Consider the following 17,433-nt stretch of genomic DNA (forward strand, 5'->3'; position numbering starts at 1 on the left):
ATAAATAGCTGTATTTATTCAGAAATACTTATATGAGACATACTACATAACATAAAAGGAACCATAGGATTGCATTTAGAAAACGTTTAAATCCTATAGTTAAGTCCTGCAGACTCACATCTGAGTTTCTCACCTTTTAATATTTTCCTGGAGCCTGCCTCAGCGCGAGGTTGATACGTTTGGTTTTTTACAGAATGATCCATCTTATATGTTAGAATTTAACACATCAGAACGTACGTAAACACATGAATCAGGAATTGGACTTTGCTGTATTTTTGTTTCCAGTAAATTGAAAATGACTGAAATTTAAAGGTTTAGTTGATCAAAGTATTTAAGAATTCATGAATGAAGCAATTGTCTGCCGCACCACAAAATCACAAGAACGAAGTGTTTCAATTTAAGGAGACATGATATGAAACAGTGGAGAGGAATCGGTTAAAGAAACCAAATCACAAATCACCTTTAAATAACTTGTTAAAAGAGCATGCTTCAAAAATACTGTCAACTTTCAAATGTGTTTGCTTTGTCCAAAGAATAAAAAAAGGGGCAAAAAAAAAGTTTTGTTCTTTCTGTTCATTTTCCTTTCTCTTTTTGAAGGTCTTGTGAAAATTATTTTGTTTTTCTTGTTTTATGAAATTGAAAAGAAAAAAAATAAAATCAGCCAAACAAAGGCTAAAATTATTACACCACATTTATAACAACAAAGCCATTTATAAACAATGTCAGAAAGGCAGTTACATTAGAAAATGTTTGTCCACAGTGAATTCTGGAAACGCAGAAAATAGAAATTATAATATAATTAGTTATAATCCTTAAGAAAAATGTATTGGGTAGTTGTTTGTGATGTTGGGTATTTGTAGACCCGTATACTTCATTAAAATGTCATTTCTTTAATAAGTAAAACGCCGATGATAAAACACATTAGCATCAAAAGTTCTGTTAAAAAGATTATGGTTTTAAAATCGACTTTTCCCTAAAAAGTACAGAGAAAAGTTGCTGCTCTGGTTCGTTTTCTCATTAAATTGATCAAAGGACTGTGCATCGAAATTCCGGATGGTCCGTGAACACAGCAACACACCCTAATTTTTTTTCCAACATCCGGGACTTCCCGACCGAAGGAGCGTGTGGAGTGGGTAAGGAGGGCAGCCGCGAGCGCTGGAAAGAAAGGCGGACTGATGACAGCTGTCAATGTGGACGAAAAATACCGCTAGCGCACGAAGACTCGGCAAATGGGTTTCCTCTGAACCACCGGTGGACGACAGTTGGGCTGTACCGGTCATCTTTAACGTAAAGGTAACGTTTGGGGTGGAAAACTGGACGGCGGGCTCAGTCCCAGTTGCCTTGTCTGTCAGGAGAGTGGAGGTTAGCCTGGCTAGCTATGCTAGCTCACACACAGCAGACATGAACGGTCAAACTAGGCTTTACGGTTAAAGCTATCGGTCAGTGTCGGTGACATTCATGACCGCAGGGAACGTCTAGACACAGTTTCTATACTAGAACGCGGTAGAATTTAGTCCCGGTACGTTAAACGGATAAACTTTTGAATCGGAATTCCATAATAAGAAGTGCTAGCTAGCGAGTTAGCTTAGCAAGTAGCTGGCTCTTCACAGTAACTGTGAAGGCAGCTAAATGTAGCCAGAAAACACAAGCCACGGTGCGGGGTTTTTTTTACTCTGTGACGTAGATGGAAGTACAGTTTTTTTAATTCAGTATTGTCCTTGTGATTTAAACATGAGGGTATAGAGGCAGCTTTGTTGGAGTGTGTGAGGAGGTGTGCGCCTCCCCGCTGTGTGTGTCGCTTCCATAGACCCACTAGTTTGGTTCAACAGTTGGGACAGAAATTCTGCTTTTCTTAGGTTTGGATCGCTCACTTGAAACCATTTTCACAGGGTTTACATCACACATCTGCATGATGTATTAAAGCTCAGATTTTTGACTCATCCGGGTGACTCTACCCCCCCCCCCCCCCCCCCCCCATGATGTCTTCAGCTGTTTATTTGAAGTCGTCTAAAACACATTTCATCACGAGCTCTGCTGAAATACCTGCTGATCATTTCAGGCGTGACGGGTCTTAATGAACAAAGCCCAGCTTTAGTTTGATGTTCTGAGCTTCAGCAGCTCCTGGTGTTCCTCCAAGGCTGCTTCATGTCAGCCACAGCTGCTTATCAGACTCCGATGGGCTCCACACTCCAGGGACCGTCATGTTCCTGCAGGGAATGACGCCGTGTCAGCTCACCGGTTGCTTTCTTTGCTGACTCATGGGAAAATGGGGATCAAAATGATATTAAATGAGGTGTTTAAAGCAAAAGCACATCTTTCTATGGTTCCCTCGCCTGTGCGTAAAGCATACTCTAATGTTTAGGCATCCTATCCAACCTGTTGAATGAGTTTTTAATTCCCTGTCTGCATTCATCGTGAAGTATATTCAGTATAGGATAATGACACACAGCCTGGTCTCTTTTCCAGCCTTACACATATTTGTTGAAGCTTGAGGAACATCATGGGGACACAAGGCCCTGGGAGGAAACGCGCCCCTCTGAAAGACCGCTTCTCAGCAGAGGAAGAAGCTCTGAGTAGTATCGCTCGAGAGGTGAGTTATTCAGTCCCATTTAAAGCGTCAAACCTGCAATAGGTCTGCTGGCATTTTTGCTTTGTTGAATCAATACTAATGGGATTTCTGCAGCTTAAATGTTCTTCTTTAACCCTATCATGACGGCTGTGAGAGGCTTTCAGAGACTGATCGTGGAAGCACATTTGCGTTTTTATGTTTAGCAAATTCTGCATTTTACAATCACTATATAGATATTTGGGACTTTTCTGTGGAGAATAGAAACAATTACAGCTCAAGGTATCATGAAAACTCCTGACACCTTCAGTTATAAGCTTTTCTATGTTTTTTAAAACATTAAAACATAATTATTTTGCTTCTTCAGCTCAGTTTTACATGGAGGTAAAACACAAACCAGCTAAATGCCCCAGAAAAGGTCCATGTTTTCCTGTTTCTTTATTAGCCTCAGATAAGTTCACTGTGGAAGCCAGTTGTTGCTGTGATAACAAAATTTGACATGATGCTTTTTTATGTATGTATTGGCTGTTTGAGTAATGATTGATTAGACCTAATAGTGCAGCATTTTTCCCTCTCTGTGTGGCGTGTCCCCAATGTCGGCGTGTTGCTGCAGCGCAGACGTGGAAGCATGCAGAACCGTGTGGATGTGGTCAAAGCTGCAGTGTGACGCGCTCTTTCACGTGTGGGAACACAGGTTTTACCAGTTAGCTTTTGTTGTGACCAAAGCCATCGGAGACGGCTGGTTTGGACTGCAGAGGTTGAAATGTTTTTGTTCGGGAAGGAGAGAAGACAGGCTGAAGACGGAGGCTGGCTGGCTTGTGAGGACATGCCCTCAGATGATTCCATTTTGCCTTTCTGCAGGTCTTCCATTCCTTTGGGTTTTCCAGAGCGGGGCAACTGAAACAGAAAAACCTGAGTTCTTTTCTCCAGGCCTGAACTTTGTACAGTGGTTTGGTTTTTGCATTTAAAAGCAGCGATTGCCTGATAAGAATCCAATCTGTTCCTTTCAGAGAACATGGGATTGTGTTGGAAAGCTGCACAGAGCGCCTCATTCTTCAGCAGAACATGAACGGCTCCGTTTGCTCTCTTTATAGTCATGCAGGCTGATCATAGAAACATGAGTCATCTGACCCTCACAGGCAGCTCCTAAAGCTGAATCTCTTTGTGGAGCAAAGATTAGATTAACAGGGAGTTTGGGGGGGGGTCAGTGTAACCTGCATACCCTTCCAGCCCAGATGCATCTTGGTCACACTTGAGCGTTTGTTTCGTGGTTTGAAGTAAGGAGAAAAAGGTGCTTGGCTCCAACATCTGAGACCAAATGGGAGTTTCAGCCTGACTCCGTGTTTGGAGGTTTTAGTTTTAACAGTAGCCACGTCCATGTCCAAAGATAAAAACTGTTACTTTCCTTCCATAAAAGGTTTTCTTTTTATCTTGTTTTTAAGTGACATTTGAAAACGGCCTGCTGAGCACGCTCACAAACCTATCTATTATCTTTTTTATGAACCAAAAACATAGTGGTTGGTTATTTACATAAGATAGTAGCACATATCTGTTTCTATAGAACAAGGTAAATGAAATCCGCCGTAGATATGATCAAGGCGTGTTCTTCACATCCCAACACCTCACACAGTCATGTGACCAGCAGTGGAAAGGTTTTTACCGTGACAAATTTGGATAGAGAATATGAAAATCTGTTCTATTTTTTAGTCCAGCACAGACTCCATCTCCTCCATCTTCCGAACCCACCTAATCCCTTCCAGGGTCGCTGGAGCCTATCCCAGCCGCGTATATTAAATGGAAAAGCTCAGAACTTCAGTAGTCAGACAAACACAACCTTTACTGAAACTGTTTTGGGATTTATGAGTGTCTTTGAGTTCACACCATATGTGTTCATCCAGAGACCCATGATTTCCAAAAGTCTGGGCAGGTTTTATTCCTCCATCCTCGTCCTGAGGGTCGGTCATGACGACTGGACTCAGTCTTCTTCCTTAAAGACAGTTTAGAAAGAACTAATTGTTACAAAACTGTCTTCTGGTCAGTTTTAGTTCTTGAGCTCCAACGTTCATGTCTTCATTTTGAAAACTGCTTAGATCCCTGAAGGTCTTGACCTTAAAGATTCCACCTTAACATGTAAACGGCGTGACGGACGCTCGTGTCTGTTATCATAAATTCAGCTGAGGCATGAACCTGTTTTTGTTCTCCTCAGCCACCGCTGATGGTGTTTCTGAACGCCGCTCGGCTGTGTGCGTTCACGCGCTGCTCCAGCTCTCACGCTGTCTTCAAAGGGGCGGAGCTTGACTGTAAAATCAAGCATTTCATCGACACAACTAATAATATCATCAAAAAGAAACCAAAATCTTCACGGGAGAAAGGATTAATCATTTATTCATCATTTGTCAGAATTATTTAGCATACTTCTATTTAATTTGGTCCTTTTTTATTCTTTCAAAGTGAAATCTGGCAGATTAATAACTTGATTGTTTCTTTTTCTCAACTATTTGTGAAAACCGTTGTTTTTTTCAAACAATTGCAGTGGGTTTTGAGCAATAGACCTAAATAAAACCTTTGATTGCTGAACTCTCCTCCCCCAGAGGGAGGTGTGTCCAGGCCTGGACTTGCAGCTCAGGTTACCTTCTCCGGCCGGCGGTGAGGAGGCTGGTAGAGAAGGGAAATCTATAGATAGGTCAGAGAGAGAGAGCTCAGCTGCGCTGCTGCGCAGGCGGGTCATACTCTGGACAGGTGCAGAGCACGCAGCCCGCTCCCCCACGTGCACGCTAAACTGTTTCCTTTTGACTGATCCTGCAGGTGACCCAACCGGGTCCCCCGACGGGCCGGGACTGAGCGGCGTTTCAGCCGTGTAATCAGCGGTCGTTGCTGCTGTTCGTAACCATCAGGCCAAAAACTACAAGGATTACAGGGTTTGGGCCTGGTTTGGTTTGGTTGGCTTATGTCTCTGTAAAAGTAATGATTGCCTACCAGGGCTTGGGTTCGTTCCAACGTTTATGATCTTAGTAACCTGAAGGCCGTATACCTGCTGAACTATGCCGTTTACTGATTTCTAGATATGTTTTTGAACCACATTATATAACAGATTATCTCAGAAACTTTGCTTTGGTTTTTTAGAGTTGAACTCTTTTCACAGACTTTTCTCTTGAACCAATTAGTTTGACTAAAGTTCAACCTGTTTTAAATAATTTGGCAGACGTGAATCTCTCTGCTGTCGGACATGAATCAGTTATGCTGCTTTAACCAGACCCCCTGACTGAATCACCAATATTTGGTATCAAATAAAAGTTACTCGTATGATATCAAGTTCATTTATTCTGTGCTTAAAACATATCCAAATGAAAGCCCAGCCTTATTGATCTATTATTGATCATCTATCTGCATCTGTACAGTCCACCTTAACTGGTGGCTTCAGGGAGGATTTCAGGTCATCCTGATGGGTTATGAGATGTGAACAGTACAACACAGTAAACTCTCACTGACTGATGCATTATTTAGACTTTTGAAGGTGGTTCTCTAAAGTTTATCAGGTTAATAAGCTGTAAATGTTTAACTTAAACTCTTCTATCCTTTTATATCATTTTTATTTTCAGGATGTTCTGCAGGAAACTCCTCAGTAACGTCTCTGCAAGGAGACATTTCCCCGGTTTATTTTCTTTGAGTCCAGACAGGTTTTTTGAGACGATGTATTTTAAGCACTAACATTGACACTTTGCTAACCAAAGCATGGACTCTTCAGGACAAACTCAGTTCCTCACAGCTCCTCTGGACCTGCTGTCTTCTGCTGATTAAGACCATTTAAGCTGCAGCACTTGATGGTTTCATGGCCTGTAACTCTGTCACTATGAAAGTCAACCTCTCTGTTCTTGTTGACTGCTGTCCTGAAGCAGGAATAACTTTAGCGGCTGGTTTCCTGCTCTGGCAGAACTGATAAGAACTTACTGGAACCCCCCCCAGTATCAGTGACTCTCGTTGGATTGAACTAGTGTGCTCTTCATCAGCTTCATGTCCTGAAGCTCACACAGTCACATGTTTAGACCTGTCTGTCTGGATTGTGTGGGGGTTCAATTATCTGAGGTATTCTGTCAAACTACTGCGCCTCATATCCTGGACTCAGTTGGATAGATTTTTTTTAAATAGTTCCAGATTTCTCCTCCTGGGTGGATTGGGGCGTTTAGTCACAAAGACGTGGTTGTGTGAGGATCGGCTAAGTGACTCTTTGTTTACAGGCTGAGCAGAAACACGTTGTGTTTATATCCTGCTGGCATCTCGCTTATGGGGGCTTTAAATCAGCCCTCCTTCAGTTGATGGTTCACACATGTTGCTTGAAAAGAGACAATCAGACCCAAATGGTTCTGTCTCACAGCTGGAACCGGTCATAAAGAGCCACTGTACAGTGACCACGGTCATGACTGTAGAAAACGATCTATACCGCTAAATGTGGGGTTTGAATCAGATCCGTTTGCTGGACACTCTCTCCTTTCATCTTTATCTTTAGTCTGGGTGTGACGTCTAATTCCATTCATACCTGAAAGGTGTGTTTGTGTTGTCATTTACAGGCGGAGGCGAGGCTGGCTGCGAAGAGGGCGGCGCGAGCGGAGGCCAGAGATATTCGGATGAGGGAACTGGAGCGACAGCAGAAAGAGGTATCAAACACCTGATGTACTGATGAAGAGCGAGCCAGGAAAGAGCCAAAAACCATGAAGTTCTGTTCTGCTGCGGCTCCTCCAGTGCAGAATGGATTCCCTGAAAGTGTTTTTCTTGTAGAATGAAATGAGAGTGCTGCGTGTCCACAGAGGAAGCTCAATGTTCTGTTTGAGATAAATCCCATGATGTTTTCCTGGCTTTTCCTCTCTGTCTAGCTTTCCTACCACTCGTCCAGCAGTAGCAATAGAAAATGGGGTCAGATTCATCAATGGATGGTAGGAGAGCAAAGAAATGGTGTCGCTTCCTTTTTCACTAACAGCCTGTTGTGGATTTAGCCTGAGTGAACCCTGTCCATGAAGCTGCACTTGACTCGCTTAGTACCTCACTGTGAAAGTATGCAGTGTATTTGCTTTGGAGACGCAGTTCTCCAGCTCTGTGTTTCTGTAGAGCGGCTCGCCGCTTCCAGTGTGGTTTTTGTGATTCTGCTCACAGGGCGGTGTGTTGAACGGCTAACTCACTCATCTGTCTGTGTGTCATGCTAAAGCGCTCCATCCTAACATGCTCGTCGATGCATTCAGGACATTTTGGAACAATTTCTCTGTTTTTTAGCTTTTAGGATGAAAACTTTCAGAAACGGAAAAACAAAATTAAACCTGGAAGGAGCTGCATTTTCTTCTGGAAATGCAGATTACATGAATAACGTCTTCTTTGTACATCCGGTCATCTTTTTGTCTACGGATTTAGAACTGGCAGACTCTAACTTCTTCATTGAAGATAAAATAAGGATTTTCTAACCTCCATTTGGCCTCAGTGTTTTCTGAGAATAGAACCCATGTGTGTGAATCAGGTATTTCTGTAATCAGATAACTGACACAATCTGATAAAGATGATCAGATTGTGCTGTTTACACAGTCACTTTAGTATATCCGATAATAATCAGATTTGATGAAAAAGATCCCCTGCATGGAAACTAACAGCCTGGAGTCCCGGAGTGGTTTGATTTGCTGCTAGAGCTTCCAGAAGACGCGTGTTGCTGACGATCACGCAGAAGCTGTTTAGCGTGGATTTTCTGCCGTTTTTCTTGGACCTGCCTGTTCTCTGCTGGTCCTCACTGAAACCCCCCCTGCTGACTCTTTGTCCCGATTCCAGGCTGAGACGGAAAAGGCCAGAGCTTCTAGTAGTAATAGATCCAGCAGCCGTCATCACCGGGTCTGTATCTGCAGCTCTCATTTCATCTGTTTCCTCTTCCTGAGCTTCATGTCTTCCCCTCTGTGTCCGTCTCTGCTGTTCCTCCATGTTTCCACTCAAACAGGAGCTGGACGATGACGTCAGCTCCGTTCGCAGCTACAGGGTGTGTACAGGCTGATCCGTCGAAGCTTTCTGGTTTTTGGCAAACGTCTTCTGTGAATAATCCTAACGGGGTTCCGTTCTAACCAGAACTTCTAACGGTTTTCTTTTTCAAACTGAAGTCTACATCATCAGCCATGCGCGACTTGGGGTCGAACAAGAGTCGGTCCAGTTCTCGTAGAAAGGACATGTTGGTGCGTTGTGTGCATGTTGTGTGATGACGCTGTGGCTTCTTCTGTGCTCATCAAAGATCTGCAGCTAACGTTTATTTCACATGAATTACGTTGACATTAGGAAAATACAAATGTTTATTTGAAAACAGTCCTGTACATCATCATGTACTGACTGCTGACACCACTGCTCACATTTTGGAATTTTTAAGTGGCAACAACACAAAAGTGTGGGGTTAAACCCTCGTTGGGAAGCTCCAGCTTTCATGAACTAAATATAAGTCGTCAAGCCGCAGAGACATTTTGTGGTTTTACCTCCTTGAGTTTTTCCTTTTTGCACATTTGAAAACACCTGAGTTCAAGCCCTCCCTTCAGCTTTGCTTTGGTTTTGGCTCTGTGCCTTGAAGGCTGGGTATGTCATTATATTCCTCCCTTCTGCACTTTCACTGCTGATGTTTGTGCACCAGTCCACAACCGCTGCACGTCAGAACAAGCGGTTCACATGTTTAGAGTTGGTCCCAAATGCTGCGTATTAACCTGGCTTCATGGAAAAACTGACGTTTGAGCAAAAGCCTAAGCTGATTGGCAGCCCGACAGTCTTCCTTCAGTATTTGGAAAGGTTTCATACTGTGATGGCCTCAGCCTGCATGTGTGAAGGATTCACTGCTGGGCAACTGTACAGCTCATTCAATCCAACCTGCAGATGGGAACTGAATAGAAACTGAAATAAATCTGACTATAACCTGCAGATGAAGCTGAAGTGGCTTCAGTGGATGTTTCTGTCCGGGGATCGTTCACTTTCTGGTTCCACCACATGTTTCTGTGAAACCTGTGTTTGCTGTTCTGAAAAGTCAACATATCTCACAAAAACAGAGGCTGCTGTCTCAGTTTTTCCTCTAATCCATGCAGATATATCAGTGATTACTGCACGATTAACTGTGTAGCGTTCATTTGGATTAACTGTTGTTCATGCATGATTTGTCAAAAAGCAAAGTGAGCTTTGCAGAAGAGAAATTGTCGCTGTGGCTTTGATCTGTAGGAAGTGCGTGCATCAGTATACCTGCAATCTTTTTTGGAAATATGTTTCATGTTTTTTTCTGACTGCTGGTCTGTCTTCAGTCTCACGGCCACTCCACTAGCTCCCTCCTCAAGAGTGTCCGCTCCACTGTATGTAACTGATGATCATTTCTGTCTTTACTTCTCTTTGTTTGCTCTTCTCTCACTGTTTTTTCATCTCTAAATTTTGTCTTAAACACATTCTGTGGGGCTCTGCAGAGTTCTGTATACAATGACCTGCATGGCCATAAAAAGGCTTCGTCCAGCTCCTCCAGAAAAGACCTGCTGGTCAGTGAACTCTTTGGCGTGTTGTCTGTCGGCTGTGACTGAAGCATGGAGACGTTCAGACTGACAGTAGTTTGCTGTGATACTTCGTTAAACCTTGTGCTGTGGCACGTTTACCGTCCGGCTGCTTGTTGGAAGTCTTACCGTCTCACTGCTTTTCTAGACTGGACTGTACCACGATCAAAGGAACTACACCAGCCTTCCCAAGACCAAAGCTCCTCCCCTTCCTTCCACTTCCTCCTATCAGCCTCGGGTTGGTCTTTGTGCTGTCAGATGCTGCCGCCGTGCTGTGCTTGACTTGGAGTTGATGTCTTCAGATGACTGTTGTAACATGAACTCATGAAGGGAAACATTTCTGCATGCTTGTGTTGTAGAAAGGACGATCTGAAATGTACTTTTTACTCTGAACGGGATCATTTTATCTGGAGTGAAGGATTGCTCCTGTCAGCAGAACATTCCTGCTTTTCTGTACCTCACATTCCAACCACAGCATCCTTCCATCCTCTAAGTGATATTTCCGTGCCGCCTTCCTCTCCAACAGGCCGCCTCCGCCTCCTCCTCCACCTCTGGCACAGGGCTGTCTCGCAGCTACAGCATGGTCAGTTTGGTTCCCGGTAACCAGAGTCACTCTGCTTGTATGTACTAGAGGCACGTGGTCACTTCATGTTTAGCTCTCGCTCAGTGCAAGCGTGCTAAGGGCAGAGATAATCTGGGGTTTTTGTTGTAATCTGAGACCACAAAAGGGAAAGTCATCGTACTTGAACGACTGCATTACAGATTTCTGCTCGCCGCTTCCTTTCATCGAGTCTTTGATCATTTCCCACTTTTGCCTTCAGGCATCGATTTATGACGACACGGGTCTTTACGGCTCAAGTTACAGTTCAAGAGCTGTAAGTCACCTGAACGCCTGCCAAAGGCGGTTTCACTTCGTCAGCTAACCGCTGTGCTCGTGACCTCACTTCCTGCTTCCATCCACAGCCCTCTGAATACAGCTGGTACTCCTCTGGAGCCAGCTCCACGCGCAGCAGCCCCGTGGTGAGCACCTGAACACGTCCTGCATGACCACACAGCCGCCGCTAACCACGCTTTGATCCGGAGACCTCCAGCTGTAGGAACAGTGATGAAATGTGGAAATGTGCAGCTCTGTCTTTAAGTTTCTGGCTTTTATTCCTTTGGAATAAAAGTTTCAGTGTTCAGGCCACAAAAAATGTGTTTGTCCTAAAAAGATCTTAAGACGATATTTAAAGACCAATGATCCACAAACCGTGCGATTCAGACGGGTCTGCCCTGTCTGTTGGCATTAAACCCGTCTTATGGTTTAAGATGGAACTCTGCAACATAACATTAGATGGAAGAACCTTTAGAGGAGATGATCAGAGTCAAAGATCGTCTCCTGACGGAGAGTAGCTGGATCTTCTGGACTGTTTTCCACTTTCACATAAATAATTGTCTTGTTAAAAAGTGGTTTGCACCTGAGGGTCAATTATTATTCCTGTTCATGCGGTCCTGACCCAAACCCGGCTGCAGTGGGACTGTAACTGCATGAAACCACAGCCTTGGATGTGGATGGCTCACGGATTCAGTGGAGCCGTGTGAGACGTGGGCATGTCCCTCTGTGCATGAAGGCAGTCCCTTATGCTGACGTGTCTGCGTCTCCTCAGCACTCCTCATCCGAAGAGGACACCGTCAGCAGCGTGTCCCAGGAGCGCTTCAGCAGGGGACGGAGGGACAGTGCGGTGAGCCGCGGCGACTGTCATGTCACAGACGCTCACTGGTTTCCAAATGTCCTTTCTGGCTCTTTTATTTTTCTTCTGCTTTTTGTTTTCTTCCCATCTCCATCCCAATCAGTCGTCTGACTTCTCGGACATTAGCGAATCCGCGGCGGATTATTTCAGCCGCTCCAACCGAAGAGGCAGCATCGTGTCTGACCTTGACGATTTGAGCATTCCAGATTTGGACGCTGTAAGTGCAGGAAAGGCATGGAAATGCCGTGCAGCAAACGTAACCGCCTGAAACGAAGCATGTGTGGGAAAACATCCCAGAGTTTGAGGTGAACTTTGTAGGAGGATCAAGGATTATCTGCAGCAGAGACAGATCTAACTTTGCTTGTTTAGATGTTGGTTCTGTTGTGGACATGCAGCACTTTCTGTGACTCTAGAAGGTCTGAAGATCCCAGCATGGTTTAAGTCCATCTTCTCTGAATCATTCTCAACTTGTCGTCTTTTTTTTTTTGCAGCTGGATGAAAAATGCGACAAACAATTCTCCGACTTCAGCCGGGTAAGTGAAACATCAGCGTGTGACAGTCAAGTAATAATGTTACGCAATGACATTCAGCTCTGTAGCCACACAAACAACAAAGATCAGTGCTGACGACGGAAGCTGTTGCCATGGCAGCACAGCTAAACACCTGTATTGAAATGTAAACAAACAGGCCTCAGCTGTGAGACCTGCAGGATGATGAGCTGGTTTGGTGAGTTTGTAAAGCTGCAGGGAAGCGAGAGGGCCTCCTTCTGGAACACCTGCCGGAGGAGGCGTGGAGGGTCCGGCGCTGGAGTCGGGTGATCCGATGGAGTTGGGTTTCATCTGTGCTTTTGTTTTGGCGTCCCCAGCCGTCGTCTCGCTGCACCACCCCAGGCCTGTCTCCAGCCACCCTGGCCTCACTGGGCGGGACCTCGTCCAGAAGAGGGAGCGCCGACGCCGGCAGCACGTACGACCCCGACACCAGTCTGAGCGAGCTGAGGGTGAGGGATCTGCATCGCTCCTTTACGTTCATCATATGCAGGAAGGATCACCGTGAAGTTCATGCATCTGTCAGCACATCTTCTGGATAAGCCTCTGAAGCTCCGCCTCTGTGCCCCCCTGCTGCTCTGCCAGCTTGTTATCTCTGAATGTGTCCTTTGAACCTATCTCTCATATCTGCTGATGTCCCGTCAGCTGCACTCTGAGATGGCCGCACTCCCCCCCCCCTCTCTGATGCCCCAGTTTACCCCAACCATTCCCCTCCTTCTGCTCTACAGGATATCTATGAACTAAAGGACCAGATTCAGGATGTAGAGGGGCGGTACATGCAAGGGCTTAAAGAGCTGAAGGTAGAGGGGCTTGAGCTCTCAGCATGCCTTCCTTCCCCCCTCCCTTGGGATCAGTCTGCCCTCCTAACACACCTTTGTTCCTGTAGCTTCTGACTGCACAGCTCTTTGTGATGACTCTTCTCTGCATGATCTTCCTGTTTTCATCTGAAAGAGGAGCTTTTTTAAAAGAATGAGCAACAAGCTCCAGCTGAAGGACCAAATGTCTGTGTCTGAATCCCCGCCCTAACACCTTCAAAACTAGACAGTGATACTATGTCGTGCCCTGGATCTGAAAAGCTATTCAGACTCCACGCTCACTACTTTATCTTTAAACGGCGGCTATGACGTCATCGATTTCACAAAGTTAAAATATAATTAATACGAGTGTTTTGTGACTATTATTCATGAGTCCACTGTCTTCTGAAGATAAAAACAGTAATGGTTTGTTAAAAAAATACATTTTTGTTTGTCTAAAATCATTTGATGCAATGCATTGTGGTTATATTATCCGATCTAGTGAGCATGGATGCACACTGACTTCTGGGAAGAATTGAACTTGGGCTCTGGATTTTGGAATTGTAGATTCGGACAGCACTAGAACATGGTGAATGCACTTTGTAGTGAGTAGGGAAGGAATTTGGACACATAACCAATGAGAGCACACGCAGATTTACTGTTAGTTTTTCTAAAACTAAACTGAAGGAAGAAGGCCCGTCGTTTCCATGGTAACGGAACACAAACGACTTGAGTTGGTTCCTTCCTTGCAGCCAGTGTTAGTCGTGGGACTGTCTAAACATGAGCGAGTGTTTCATTCTGAGCTCTGCATGACAACAGAGAAGATGTCAGACGTCTGCTGCTCAACAGCATCAGAAGACCTCGCCTCATCTCTCAGCTCTTCTGCTGTCGCCGTGGAAACACGACTCATCTCCCACCATAACGCCGATCGAAGCGGTTACTAACCTCCTCGCCGTCTGTTTGCTGTCTGTGGTTCTGCTTCCTTTTAGTCCTGCAGCATTTTCCAGCTGTGAACCTCCTGTTCCTGACGTCAAACATGTCAGAAACAGAAAGGCTTCCAGGAGACATCTGAATTCTAGAGTACACCTTGTTTTTCGTTCTCTAACACGTGTTTTGCTGTTGTTCTGTGTAAAATGTATCTGAAATGTTCTGCATGTGTGTTCATGGAACTGTCTGATGGATGTCTGCTGCATGATCCTCTCCTCCAATCCCACCAGGAGTCCCTCACAGAAGTGGAGGAGAAGTACAAGAAAGCCATGGTCTCCAACGCACAGCTGGACAATGACAAAGGCAACCTCATTTACCAAGTGGACACGCTCAAGGACGTCATCGAGGAGATGGAGGAGTCCATGTCAGAGATGAAGAGGGAGCTGGAGGAGAAGACGAAGGTGAGGAGCAGCTGGAAGCAGCGTCTCTGTGGGGAACGGACCCCTGACGGGTTCTGTTTGGGTTTCAGGAGCTGGAAAGACAGAAACACACCTGCTCGGTTCTGCAGCACAAGCAAGAAGAACTGAAAGAGGGGATCCGGCAGAGAGACGAGCTCATAGAGGTACGCTCGCTCCTGCAGCTGCACCGCAGACGCCTCTTAGGATGGCGTCTCCACAGAACTCCATAAGCATCCACCGGTGCCCCCCATGTCAGCTTTCCCTGGAGGTCCTGCTGGTTCCTCTGAACTTGTCTGATCTTTGCTAGTGTCAGTCTGAAGGTTGTCCTCTCCTTTCTGCTCCCCCCGTGGTTCTTCTCTCATCGTCTCGCTGACCTCTGCTCCAGGAGAGCCAGCGAATGCAGACTAAGTTAGACGCTCTGACCAGGGAGGTGTTTGATCTCCAGGAAACTATAAACTGGAAGGACAAAAAGATCGCGGTAGGAGGTCCCACGTGTGAGCTTCAGCCATGTCTGCATGGAGACCCTGGAGCGTTAGCACACAAATGGACCCTGCAGGCCTCTGCATGTCTGTAAGAGTGTGTGCTCTGCAGTGAGCGGCCCTGAAGCCTCCAGGAGGTTTCTACACATTTACAAAGCCAGAAGACTTTGGTCTGCGGCAGCACGACCAGCATGTTCCACCACCTACATGTTCAGATGATGGCATCCTTCCACTAACTCCAACATGTCCATTTAGCTTCTGCTGACAAAGTGTGGAACTAAGAAGCAAACTGTTTTCTGCGTCGTCGTCTTCACGTTGCAGCACGTCGTCCTGCATGTTTGTGCATGCAGCAGCATGGAGTAGCTCCACGTGTGGTGCTGCATGTCTCCAAAGTCCATGCGCTGCTCCTCTCTCCTCTCTTCTCTCCTGTGTGGCCAGGCCCTAGAGAGACAGAAAGAGTACTTTGATTGCATTAGGAATGAGAGGGACGAGCTCAGAGATGAGCTCGCCGACATCAAGGCGAAGTCCAAGGCGGGAGAGGTAGGTCCACAGCTCCCACCGAGACCAGAACCCAGAAGAAAAATGTGTGTGTCTCTAACGACAATCAGTTTAAAGAGTTTGTGGGTCCAAACTGCAGTCATGAGCAAATTTAAAACCAGAAGAGTTGAGTTTACACTGAACTGAAAGCTGATGACCTTTGACCCCAGACATCGTTGTTGTTCAGCTGCTGGGATCAATTCTCTCCACGTTTTCTCTGAATGTAAATGACTGAACACCCAGGAGGGAAACACAGGGATGAGCCGCGGATCCTCAGACATGTGGAAACATCTGGAAAAAGAGAAAATGTGGAGCCAGCGTTTCAGCCCAAAAACTTTATTTAAACGTTTTGCATCGTTTCTGTCACAGCTGTTTTGGCAATAAAAATGACTAACAAAAGCCTAAAACAGACTACCGGTAGATGGTTCCTGCGGTAACTGAGGCATTATGGGATGTTTAAGAACACCGTCTTTATATTCAGTAGCGGATGCTAAAAACCAGGACATGTTGACCTGCAGCAGGTTGACAGACGGATCAGGTTTGAGTCCGAACGCCTCTGTAACCAGACATGACCACGTCTGACCCATGAATGCAGATGAAAGGCATTCTGGGAAGAGTTTAGGAGTTTGTTACAGTGATGGATTTCTCATCTGAAGTGCTTTCTGGGTTTAGAGGCTCCTCAGGTCCAGGATCAGCCATGACTTGTTCTAAGGCCGTGATGTTTTTTTGCTGAAGCGGCGCTCTCTCTGAAGGAAGCGTCGTCGTCCACATGGCCCGTGTGGCGCTCAGGGGTTTGCTCTTCCCACACAGAAACACGGGCTGGTGGTGGTTCCAGGCAGCATACCAAACGGAGAGGTGGAGGAGGAGCCTCTGTCCTCAGGGATCACGCTGGTCTCCCAGGAGGCGGCTCAGGTTCTGGAGTCTGCAGGGGAAGGTCCGCTGGGTCAGTCGGGCCTTTTGTGTTCCAGAAACAAGCTTCACCTTCTACAGGCTGTGGGTTGTTGTTGTTTTTTCTGGCCTAAAAGCTTTTGGTTTGCAGATGTGAGGCTACGGAAGCTGGCCGAGGAAAAAGAGGAGCTGCTGTTTCAGATCCGGAAGCTGAAGCATCAGCTGGAGGAGGAGCGGCAGAAACACGCCAAGGTGGACGGCGTTTTCACCGAAGGGGAGAAGATGGAGAACGGTACGGACTTGAGCTTCATCGAGATGCAGAGTAAGTTCCCCTTTTGACTCCGCCCCTCAAAAATACATGACCCAGCAGCAGCTGCTCTACATGGAGGTGGTCTGTGTTTGCAGGAGACGCCAACAGACAGATTAGTGAATACAAGTTCAAGCTTTCTAAGGCCGAACAAGAAATAACCACCATGGAGCTAAATGTGAGTCACAGTGGTTTATTCTGTCAGTCCAGCCTAAGCTCCGCCCTCATGTCCGCCTGAGCTCCGCCCTCATGTCCGCCTGAGCTCCGCCCTCATGTCTGTTTTCCAGATCACCAGACTGGAAGCACAGATGGCTCGGTACAAAGTGGCAGCGGATAACTCTGAGAAGGTAGAAGACGAACTCAAGGCGGAGAAACGGAAACTTCAGAGAGAGGTAAAGCCTCGCACGTGGCTGTGTTTCATAGTCTTCATCAGGATGAAGGGGTAACGCCTCTGCTGTCCCGCCGCAGCTGCGCACAGCTCTGGATAAGTTGGAGGAGATGGAGATGACCAACAGCCACCTAGTAAAGCGCCTGGAGAAGATGAAGGCCAACAGAAACGCCCTCCTGGCTCAGCAGTGAGGCCACGCCCATCACCACAGAAGCCCTCCACTGCGCACTTCTGCCTCCACCGGGATGTCCGCAGATCTGTAGCTAACCACACCAAGAACAGACAGCA

The 17,433-nt window shown here is 46.0% G+C and overlaps 1 protein-coding gene across 22 annotated transcripts; it reads left to right on the forward strand.

The window, feature by feature from the left end:
• Nucleotides 1-1,046: 1,046 nt before the first annotated feature.
• Nucleotides 1,047-17,368, forward strand: lrrfip2 (leucine rich repeat (in FLII) interacting protein 2). Of its 22 annotated transcripts, none has more exons than XM_023963476.2 (27): nucleotides 1,047-1,293; nucleotides 2,467-2,590; nucleotides 7,132-7,218; nucleotides 7,435-7,494; nucleotides 8,369-8,428; nucleotides 8,532-8,570; nucleotides 8,689-8,760; nucleotides 9,856-9,903; nucleotides 10,012-10,080; nucleotides 10,241-10,330; nucleotides 10,619-10,675; nucleotides 10,914-10,967; nucleotides 11,056-11,112; nucleotides 11,739-11,813; nucleotides 11,926-12,039; nucleotides 12,314-12,355; nucleotides 12,688-12,819; nucleotides 13,096-13,167; nucleotides 14,379-14,549; nucleotides 14,618-14,710; nucleotides 14,932-15,024; nucleotides 15,464-15,565; nucleotides 16,373-16,505; nucleotides 16,602-16,772; nucleotides 16,856-16,935; nucleotides 17,045-17,149; nucleotides 17,226-17,368. In XM_023963476.2, exons 2-27 carry the CDS (start codon nucleotides 2,501-2,503, stop codon nucleotides 17,334-17,336), a joined length of 2,277 nt encoding a protein of 758 aa, XP_023819244.1. In that variant the 5' UTR covers nucleotides 1,047-1,293; nucleotides 2,467-2,500; the 3' UTR covers nucleotides 17,337-17,368. The 22 variants fall into 22 exon arrangements, 20 of the variants coding, with proteins under 20 accessions (XP_023819244.1, XP_078788225.1, XP_023819246.1 ...); XM_078932099.1 differs by having other exon boundaries at nucleotides 16,373-16,496; XM_078932098.1 differs by having other exon boundaries at nucleotides 1,241-1,362.
• Nucleotides 17,369-17,433: the final 65 nt, after the last annotated feature.

The sequence above is a fragment of the Oryzias latipes genome, chromosome 15, assembly GCF_053564925.1.
Source record: "Oryzias latipes strain Hd-rR chromosome 15, Olatipes_Hd-rR_3.1".
In the NCBI taxonomy this organism is placed as follows: Eukaryota; Metazoa; Chordata; class Actinopteri; order Beloniformes; family Adrianichthyidae; genus Oryzias; species Oryzias latipes.

Coding starts and splice junctions, on each gene's coding strand:
- lrrfip2 (XM_023963476.2), top strand. CDS start 2,501: ATGGGGACACAAGGCCCTGGGAGGAAACGCGCCCCTCTGAAAGACCGC. Junction 7,219..7,434: donor TGGAGCGACAGCAGAAAGAG/GTATCAAACACC, acceptor CTCTCTGTCTAG/CTTTCCTACCACTCGTCCAG. Junction 8,429..8,531: donor CCAGCAGCCGTCATCACCGG/GTCTGTATCTGC, acceptor CCACTCAAACAG/GAGCTGGACGATGACGTCAG.